This window comes from Martes martes, assembly GCF_963455335.1.
Source record: "Martes martes genome assembly, chromosome: 9".
In the NCBI taxonomy this organism is placed as follows: domain Eukaryota; kingdom Metazoa; phylum Chordata; class Mammalia; order Carnivora; family Mustelidae; genus Martes; species Martes martes.
This window is the reverse complement of record NC_137896.1, coordinates 14673300-14682815: the sequence shown is the minus strand read 5'-3', so window position 1 is coordinate 14682815 and position 9516 is coordinate 14673300. Positions and strand designations below refer to the sequence as shown.

Sequence of the window (9516 nt, the reverse complement as noted above, 5' to 3'; positions counted from 1 at the left end):
GCACTGGGAGTCCCTAGAGAAAGGAGGGAAGGGGATCGCAGAGTGGGACTCAGCATGTGTCTGGTGAGGTGGCAGGACCGGCAGAGAGGAGGTCAGGGTGAAAGTGGGTGTACCCTGTGGGGACCTGCCTGCAGATGTAGAGGTTGGATTTCTAGATGTTCAAGGGCCAGCGTGAAGATTTCAGTGTCCTCGACTCCCTGTGTTCGTTCCTGTGCCTTAGAGAGAACAGCCACCTCCCCCAGTCCTCACAGAGCGCTCTCACGTAGCAGATGAACCGCAGTGGTCAGCCAGGTCCAAGGTTACCTCTCAGACCTCTGGGACTGTTCATGCTGTACCATTTTATTCTCACCCGGAGTACAAGGGCTCCAACTTCTCCACCTCCTCGCCAACACTCATCTTTTTCCATTAAGATAAAAAATTGTATTGTCAAACTAAGGTGTTGGAAGTGGTATCTTGTAATTTGGGTTTGCCTTTTTGCATTGGCTAATGATGTTGAGTATCTTTTCATGGGCTCACCGGCTTTTTGTGTATCTTTTTTTTTTTTTTTTTTTGACAGAGAGAGAGAGATCACAAGTAGGCAGAGAGGTAGACAGAGAGAGAGAGGGGGAAGCAGGCTCCCCGCTGAGCAGAGAGCCCAACTCAGGGCTCGATCCCAGGACCCTGAGATCATGACCTGAGCTGAAGGCAGAGGCCACTGAGCCACCCAGGTGCCCCTTTTTGTGTATCTTCTTTAGAGAGAGGTTTATTCAAGGGCTTGGCCCATTTTAAAATTGGGTTGTTTATCTTGATATTGTTGAATTGTATGTGTCCTTTATATATGCTGGATTCTAGGCCCTTATCAGATACCTGACTTGCAAATCTTTTCCCACCATTCTGCAGGTGGTCTTCTCACTATCTTGGTAGTGTCCTTTGATGCACAAAAGTGCTTAGTTCTGTTGAAGCTTATTGTTTTAAATATCCTTTGACTTGAAACTATTATATATACATAGCAATCAGTGAGCTTACTCTCTTACCCAACTTCCTTCCCCTTCATCCTTCTATTTGATGGAAATTTTACTATTTCTACTTTTTCACAGCATGGTGTATTTACCTACCATTTGCTACTACTTTGTCTTTTTATTTCCCCCACAGTTAAAATGCCCAGTGCTCAACAGTCGTCATTTTAGTAATTCCCACAGATCTTCTGGGTTGGGTATATCTTGTCCCTCAGAAACTGTTCAGGAAAGCTCTTGGGAACAAGAACCGTTGAGTTCTTGCATGTCCAGAAATAGATTCCTGTAGTCTTTTTTTTTTTTTTAAGATTTTATTTATTTATTTGACAGACAGAGATCACAAGTAAGCAGAGAGGCAGGCAGAGAGAGAGGAAGGGAAGCAGGCTCCCTGCTGAGCAGAGAGCCCGAAGAGGGGCTCATTCCAGGACCCCAGGATCATGACCTGAGCCGAAGGCAGAGGCTTAACCCACTGAGCCACACAGGCACCCCCGATTCCTGTAGTTTTTTTTACTTCCAGGACAAATTAGTTGTGCCAAAAAAAAAAAAAAAATCATCATTGTGTACTCTCTTTCCTTGAGTGACTTTAAGTTTTGCTCTGCTGTTTTCCGGCTCTCGTTCCATCTGATTTTTTTCTTCCAATTTTGCTTTTGTTTTTGTTTTTTGAGGGAAGTTGACTTCTTGGAAGCTTCTGTGTCTATCTTTACAGCCCGAAATTTTATTCACATGTGTCTTGTGTTTACCGTGGTGTCAACTTCCAATATGTAGATTGGAGCCTGCTTTTAGTTCAGAAATATTTTCCTTGATTAGGGTTTTAGACAATTCTTTTATTTTGCTCCTTTGGTTTTCTTCTTTTGTTTGTGTGTTTTGGTTTTCTTCTTTGTGCAACTTGATTCATGTGTCTGTTGCGTCTCCATTGACTTTTTGTACTGAAGACTTTCTCTGAAATCATTTTCAAGCTATTTTTTGTTTTCAGTTTGTGGTTCTTTGCTTTTCATATTTTCTTTCCTTTTCTTTATTTCTGGAATATTTTTGTCCTTGTCTTCCATTTCTCCCCTGAGCTCTATCAGATTTCACTTCACATCTTCCTGTTGTTTTGCTATTTCTTCCTTGAATTTCTATATTTCTGCTTTATGGTGGTTCTTATTGTTTCAATTGACTTCAGTGATTTTAGACATTCATTTTAGACTATCCTTTTTTTTTTTTTTTCAGGTTTGTGGTGACATTTTACTGAAGATTTAAAAAATCCTGCTTTAGATGTTTTTAAGCATGGTTACTCATGTCTGCTTTTAAAAAATAGTATTTTTGTATGGCTTATGTGATTTTCGCATTTCTTCCTTATTTTAAAATCAGTAGATTTTCACAGACCAGCTATTGAAGGGAGTATCTTACCTGAGTAGGAGGGGTGGGAAGTTAGAATGGGTTTCTTGCTTTCTTAGCTCAAGGGCTCCCTCCTCTGTTGCTACAATAATGGGTAGTTCCTCCAATACGTGGACGTTTCCTGATTCTTAGGTACTCCTCTGAAACAAGAGAGCTCCTCCCATGAGCCATGGCCAGAGAGATATTGCCGCAGCATTTCAAGATGATAAAGTCTTTCCTAAATACGCCTCTTCCTTCTCCCTTGTGCATTTTCTTATTTATTTTCTCTCTACACCTTCCAGCACTTGTGCTCTACCATTCTTGTTCTCAGACCTGCTCAAGGTGGGCACTTTCCTTCTGGGAGGTGACTATTTGCTGATGTTTGGAAGTGTACGTAGGGGATGGACCAGGGGGCGTGAACAGCGGTGTGGAAAGAGTAGATGGCCGCGTGCTCTGTGCAGCTTCTTCATCAGCGTGAATTCACTTGCTCCCAACACGTCTTCCTGCAGTGGCTGGCAACCCAGTGACGACCTGTCCCAGACTCTTCCACATCCAGACTGCAGATGGGATTCGAGTTCCTACAATCACACGTGTTCGTACAATAGCTGGATTCTTTTTCTGCTTGAACTACCTGGAGTGATTTCTTTCAACGACATCTGAGTTATACCTGGCACACACGATTACATTTTTACATTATGACACTTCTTTTTTTTGTTGTTGTTTTAAGATTTTATTTATTTATTTGACAGACAGAGATCACAAGTAGGCAGAGAATCAGGCAGAGAAAGAGGAGGAAGCAGGCTCCCTGCTGAGCAGAGCCTGATGCAGGGCTCGATCCCAGGACCTGGGATCATGACCTGAGCCAAAGGCAGAGGCTTTAACCCACTGAGCCACCCAGGCGCCCCGTTTATGACGCTTCTATTTTAAGCATTCCTTCTCAACACTGAGACTACTGGTTACATATGTCTCATTGTTTATTTAGGTATAACTGTCAATTATACTGTTTTCTTCATTCACATGATTCCTTGAGTTCTGTTTTCTTTTTTCTTTTTTTTAATTTATTTATTTTAATAAACATATAATGTATTTTTATCCCCAGGGGTACAGGTCTGTGAATCGCCAGGTTTACATATTTCACAGCACTCATCATAGCACATACCCTCCCCAATGTCCATATCCCCATCACCCTCTCCCGTCCCCCCTCCCCCCAGCAACCCTCAGTCTGTTTTTTGAGATTGAGTCTTTTATGGTTTGTCTCCCTCCCAATCCCATCTTCTTTCATTTTTTCTTTTCCTACCTGCCCCCAACCCCCTCACACTGCATCTCCACTTCCTCATATCAAAGAGATCATATGATAGTTGTCTTTCTCCGATTGACTTATTTCGCTAAGCATGATACCCTCTAGTTCCATCCACGTCATCGCAAATGGCAAGATTTCATTTCTTTTGATGGCTGCATAGTATTCCATTGTGTATATATACCACATCTTCTTTATCCATTCATCTGTTGATGGACATCTAGGTTCTTTCCATAGTTTGGCTATTGTGGACATTGCTGCTATAAACATTTGGGTGCACGTGCCCCTTCGGAGCACCAAGTTTGTATCTTTAGGATATATACCCAGTAGTGCAATCGCTGGGTCATAGGGTAGCTCTATTTTCAGTTTTTTGAGGAACCTCCACACTGTTTTCCGAGTTCTGTTTTCTAGTTACTGATTATAATTTTCTTTGATATTTCAGATCATAATAGTGACTTTTTGTTGTGACAAGTGAAAAAATCAGAAACTAGTACGTGTAAAGGAAAACCTACTCATCTGCTTTTTTCCCCATTCCCATCACCGTGATGAAAGCAATGTTAAGAGCGTAGTGTGTATTCTTTCATACCTTTCTCCTCTTTCCTACATAAATAAAGGCTTTTATAGCACTTTTACGTGTTTTTACTGAAGTATTATCAAGCACATATATTATCCTCTAACTTGTCTTCCTGTTGGTAAGATTTCATGAATATTTCTAGAATTCAGTACACAGAGATTTAGTGATATTCATTATTTTCCCAATATATTTATAAATATAACAGGATCACACCAGACATGATAAGCTTTTTGTAGAAGCGATACTTTTTTGTTTCTTCTTATTTGCCTTTTTCTCCCTCTATCTTCTTAACCTCTATCCCCACATCAACTCCTCAGTGACCCTGTATTAATAGGATGTGCAGCCTTCCGAATAAAATATAGCCAGATTTGTTTAATATAACCATATTAAAACCATGCCCTCACTATGTGCAAAGTAGCCAAAAAATAGGAGGTAATGTCCAGTAAGATGAGAAAAGGAGGCTACCCCGAGCTGTTCTGAGCAGATCTTAGAATGACGTATAACTTTTTATTTGCAAACCATACCACAAAGGACCTTTCTCCGTAATATATAAAGAGTTCTTAAAAATTAAGAAGAAAAAGGTTGATAAATCTATTAAAAAGTGGGCAAAGGAAAAGAAGCCTTCAGAAGAAGAAATGTAGGGGTGCCTGGGTGGCTCAGTGGGTTAAAGCCTCTGCCTTCAGCTCAGGTTATGATCCCAGGGTCCTGGGATAGAGCCCCACATCAGGCTCTCTGCTCAGCAGGGAGCCTGCTTCCTCCCCTCTCTCTGCCTTCTTGTGATCTCTGTCAAATAAATAAATAAAATCTTTTTTAAAAAATATATATGTATATTTATTTTTTAATTATCTTTTTTATTTTCAGCGTAACAGTATTCATTGTTTTTGCACCACACCCAGTGCTCCATGCAATACATGCCCTCCCTAATACCCACCACCTGGTTCCCCCAACCTCGCACCAACCGCCCCTTCAAAACCCTCAGGTTGTTTTTCAGAGTCCATAGTCTCTCATGGTTCACCTCCCCTTCCAATTTCCCTCAACTCCCTTCTCCTCTCCATCTCCCCATGTCCTCCATGTTTAAATAACTAAAATCTTAAAAAAAAAAAAAAAAAAGAAAAAAGAAAAAGAGGGGCGCCTGGGTGGCTCAATGGGATAAGCCTCTGCCTTCGGCTCAGGTCATGATCTCAGGGTCCTGGGACAGAGCCCCGCATCAGGCTCTCTGCTCAGTGGGGAACATGCTTCCCTTCACCTCTCTCTCTGCCTGCCTCTCTGCCTACTTGTGATCTCTGTCTGTCAAATAAATAAATAAAATCTTAAAAAAGAAAAAGAAAAAGAAAAAGAAATGTAAGTGGCTTCTAAAATATGCAAAAATGAAAATGAGAGAAATGCTAACTAAAAACATCAGCGAGGCATGACTTCCCACCTATCAGATTGATTAAAACCCCCAAATTAGATACACTGTCTGTACCAGAGCCTGGATGCACACAGGTGCTTTCATCCACTGCTTGCGTGGATACAGAATGGTATAACCCCCATCAAGGGACATAAGACAAGAGTACAAAAATTTCAAAAGCATTTGAAAGATGGTAACTATATGAGTTGATGGGTATGTTTATTAACTTGATGGTGGCCATCTTTCCATAATGTGCATTTATAGTAAAACATCATATTGTACACATTAAATATATATATATATATATAATTCATTTGTCAATCATACCATAATAAGCTGGAAAAAAATTTCAAATACATTTAATCTTTGTACCAGCAAACCTACTTCTGGGACTCTAGCTTACAAGTTAATGCAAAAAGCCACATGGGGCTAGTTTGTAACAGTGAAAGGCTGAAAACCACCCAAGAGAGCAGCAGTTTGGGTTTCTGGAAAGTGAAGGTCATTCATAAATGACTTGCCCTGCAGCCTTGGAAATACATACACACACACACACACACACACACACACACACCCCAAGGGAAATCACCAATCAACCCAAGTACTAGAATGTTACCAAGAACCAAAAACTTAAACCAACCCGAGTCCTTCTCACCCATCCAAAATGTTTCTTGCCTCCGTTCCAGAGTTAACGGCTATCCTAGATTTCATGCTGATGGCTTCCTCATTTTCCTCCACCCGAGTAAATGAGCTGTACCACATATATAAGCACTCCTAGACAATCTATTAGTGTTCCTTAGATTTGAACCTTATACACAAGCCTATAATTCAAAATATTTTCTCTTGAGGCTCGAACTTTTCCCCAACCTTATTTTAATTCATGTTGTTATATAAGATCTAGAATCCAACCTTCCCGATTACTTGGGTGGTACATCTCAGAGATGACCCTTGTAGTGATGTGTCATTAGATTTTCAAGACAAATTTGTCTTTGAGAGCTTTCCTCAGGGCCAAGGGACATGAATGCGAAGCCCAACTTGATGCTGGGAGGGGTGAACTGTTAGGGCAGGCCTGGGTGGGCCTGCGGGAACAGGGAGTAATGGGAGAACGCCCGGCTTTGGAATCAGGAACGCTGGACCAACCAGCCAGTCCTGCTTCTCTGTGAGAAAGTGGGACAGCTCTTGGGGTTACCAGAGGTGATGTAACCCTGTGTCTGCCATTTTTCTCTGTGAACAATCCTTGGGGACAGCCCCAAGTTGCCTCCCAGGATAGGGGTGGATCCTTCCTGGTAGAATTAGGAACTGTAGGTCTTGACCCATAGAAAACCACAGACCCACCCCCTGGCACCAGGCCACGCTGGGCTGCATAAAACAAGTCAGCTTCAACTCTTAGCCACACAACCCGAGACAACATGAGACCCAACAGCTTCTTGGTCCTGGCAGTGTTCCTTTTCCTGGGGATTCTGGTGGCACAGGCAGCCGTCAGCGGAGGTGAGTAGGCAAGTGGCCCGGGCGAGGCTGGGTTGGGTGCTGCCAGGGAGCACTTTCTGAAGGCCATGGGCAGGGCTGGAGCTCACATTTTTTTTAAAAAACTTTTTATTTATTTATTTATTTGAGAGAGTGAGAGAGAGAGAGAGAGAGCGAGCTGGAAAGTGGGGAGGGGCCGAGGGAGAAGCAGACTCCCCACTGAGCAGCGAGCCCGATGTGGGACTGGATGTTGGGACTCGATCCTGGGACTCCGGGATCACGACCTGAGCCCAAGGCAGTCAGTTAACCGACTGAGCCACCCAGATGCCCATAGTCGCACACTGTGGTCTGTGGCTGCTCGTGCTGTATCCGGAGAGAGCAGGGAGTGGTCCAGTAGCATCAGCAATGCTTTCCACACCAGGACTGACTGAGATTGCGGGACGACTGCTGGGAGGCGTGTTGCTCCGTGGTCGTGGCCTTAAGTGTGGATACCTGCGTAGAATGTGCAATGAAGTGAGAAGCCCCAGGACGCAGGGCCTGGGTGTGGGGTCTGGCCCCTGCCTGTCTACCCGCTGAAGGCACCTGGGTAATCAGCCTCTAAAAGGAGGTTACATGCCGACGAGACCTCAGAAGTCATGTGGTGTGAAGACCCCCCGTTTACAAGGAAGGACACTGATCGTCCAGACAGTCCTCAGAGCTGGGAGGGAGCTGGGGTCTCCTGGTGGGCGTCTCAGGCTCTTCCCCCTCCCTCAAGAGCACCGTGTGTCCTTCTCCTCTGGGAGTCACCCCAGTCTGGCCTCTCCTCCTGAGAGGACTTATCATGGAGGGTTGGGGGGAGAGACGGACACCCAAGGGAACCATGATCCTAGAGATCCTCCCCCCAAAGCCCGGGGCACAGCCTGCCCTCAGGCCGCGGTTTGGGAAACACCGCCGCGAGCAGTGACTGGCCGTGGGGGAAAGACCAGATAGCTAAGCAGGCACATGGGGTCTACATGTGATGACATTTGTTCTTTCAACAGTTCCTCCTAAAGGGCAAGGTCGTGTTCCGGTCAAAGGACAAGATCCGGTTAGAGGTCAAGATCCAGGCAAAGCCAAAGTTCCCGTGTCCACTAAGCCTGGCTCCTGCCCCCGCATTCTGATCCAGTGCGCCATGTTGAACCCCCCGAACCGCTGTCTCAGAGACACCCAGTGCCCAGGGGCCAAGAAGTGCTGTAAGGGCGCTTGTGGGCTGGCCTGCTTGGATCCCCAGTGAGGTGAGAACCAAGGGAGGAAGAGGGGACCCTGAGGGCACAGAGAAGGCTGAGCAATGGGGAATGACCCCAGCTGGGTGAGAGAGAGGCTGCGGGGAGGTCACTGAGAGACTGAGGGTCTCAGAGCCCGTGCCTGAGTCCGGAGGGGGCTGTCACCTGGACGTGACCCTGCCCCCCACTGCCTCTGAGTGCTTTGAGCTGCCGAGTCACCTCTCCGGTTCTCTTCTCTCCCAGCCAGGTGGAGCCTGTCCTTGCTGCACCTGTGACATCCCCAGAGCTGCCAGTCCGGACCCCTGTCCCACGGGCCTATCCCTCCCTGGGCATTCTGCCTCCCGCCCAGGATGCCCAAGTCCGGGCTTGGTTGCTTCCCTTGTTGACCTTGCAATAAAAGATGACTTTGGTCCATTTGCTTCTGGCGCCCATGACGTCTGTGCTTCTGGAAGCCCCAGGGAGATGGGTGGCGAACTAGGACTCCCTCTCCCTGGTGAAGGAGAGCAGAAGGCGGTTATAAGAGGTCCATTCCTAGGGCTTAATACTAGAAATCCACTAGTTGACCCCAGACCGGGAGTCTGCATTTCACTGGGGAATTTTGTCTTTGGCCTGAGACCAGGGAAATAAGAAACAAAACGCGGCACCAACTGCAGGCAGTTTCCTTCCTCTCCCATCAACCCCGTGTCCTGACCTGGTTATCACCAGCCCTCCCGGTGTGACCAGCCAACCCTAGTGGCTAAGTCTGTAGCTCCCTCCTGCCTTTCCTTTCATGTTCCCCAGGGATCCACAGCCTCCCAAGAGGCCACAGAAAGGAGCAGGGAAATCCCCGCTATGGAAGCATTTCACCTGTTCCCGCTGAGATGCCTCCATTAACAATCCAATCCTTCGGGTTAAGCCATACCCCGCCCCTGGCTTTCTATTTTAAGATGTGAACAAGGAGACAGGACGCACCAAGTCCTTGATCCTTTAGTCTGGATGGGGAATAGTGTCCTCTGGAGACGCACAGGGTGGGGACAGGCAGATTCGAATGGTGCAGATCGTGGAGGGTGTGTGTTAGGCAATCCCGAGTGACCTCATGGCTCTGCTCTTGACCCACCTGCCCCACTGCCCTTGGACAAGGCAGCTCTCCCAGAAAGAGAATTTGGGTTGGAGTTGGAAGAGCACAGGCTTAGGAGTCAGGGGATCTGTGTTCTAGTCCCAGCCCA

The 9516-nt window shown here is 45.8% G+C and overlaps 1 protein-coding gene across 1 annotated transcript; it reads left to right on the top strand.

Moving 5' to 3' along the window:
* The first annotated feature begins 6895 nt into the window (after positions 1–6895).
* PI3 (peptidase inhibitor 3) lies at positions 6896–8730 on the top strand. The gene is made up of 3 exons (XM_080814447.1): positions 6896–7094; positions 8090–8323; positions 8555–8730. The coding sequence occupies exons 1-2, from the start codon at positions 7016–7018 to the stop codon at positions 8320–8322; spliced, it is 312 nt and encodes a 103-aa protein (XP_080670573.1). The 5' UTR covers positions 6896–7015; the 3' UTR covers position 8323; positions 8555–8730.
* The last annotated feature ends 786 nt before the right edge of the window (positions 8731–9516 follow it).

Excerpts from the sequence above, each read along its gene's own strand:
- PI3 (XM_080814447.1), top strand. The coding sequence starts at position 7,016 with ATGAGACCCAACAGCTTCTTGGTCCTGGCAGTGTTCCTTTTCCTGGGG. Across the intron at positions 7,095-8,089 it reads ACAGGCAGCCGTCAGCGGAG|TTCCTCCTAAAGGGCAAGGT; the intron begins GTGAGTAGGCAA and ends TTCTTTCAACAG.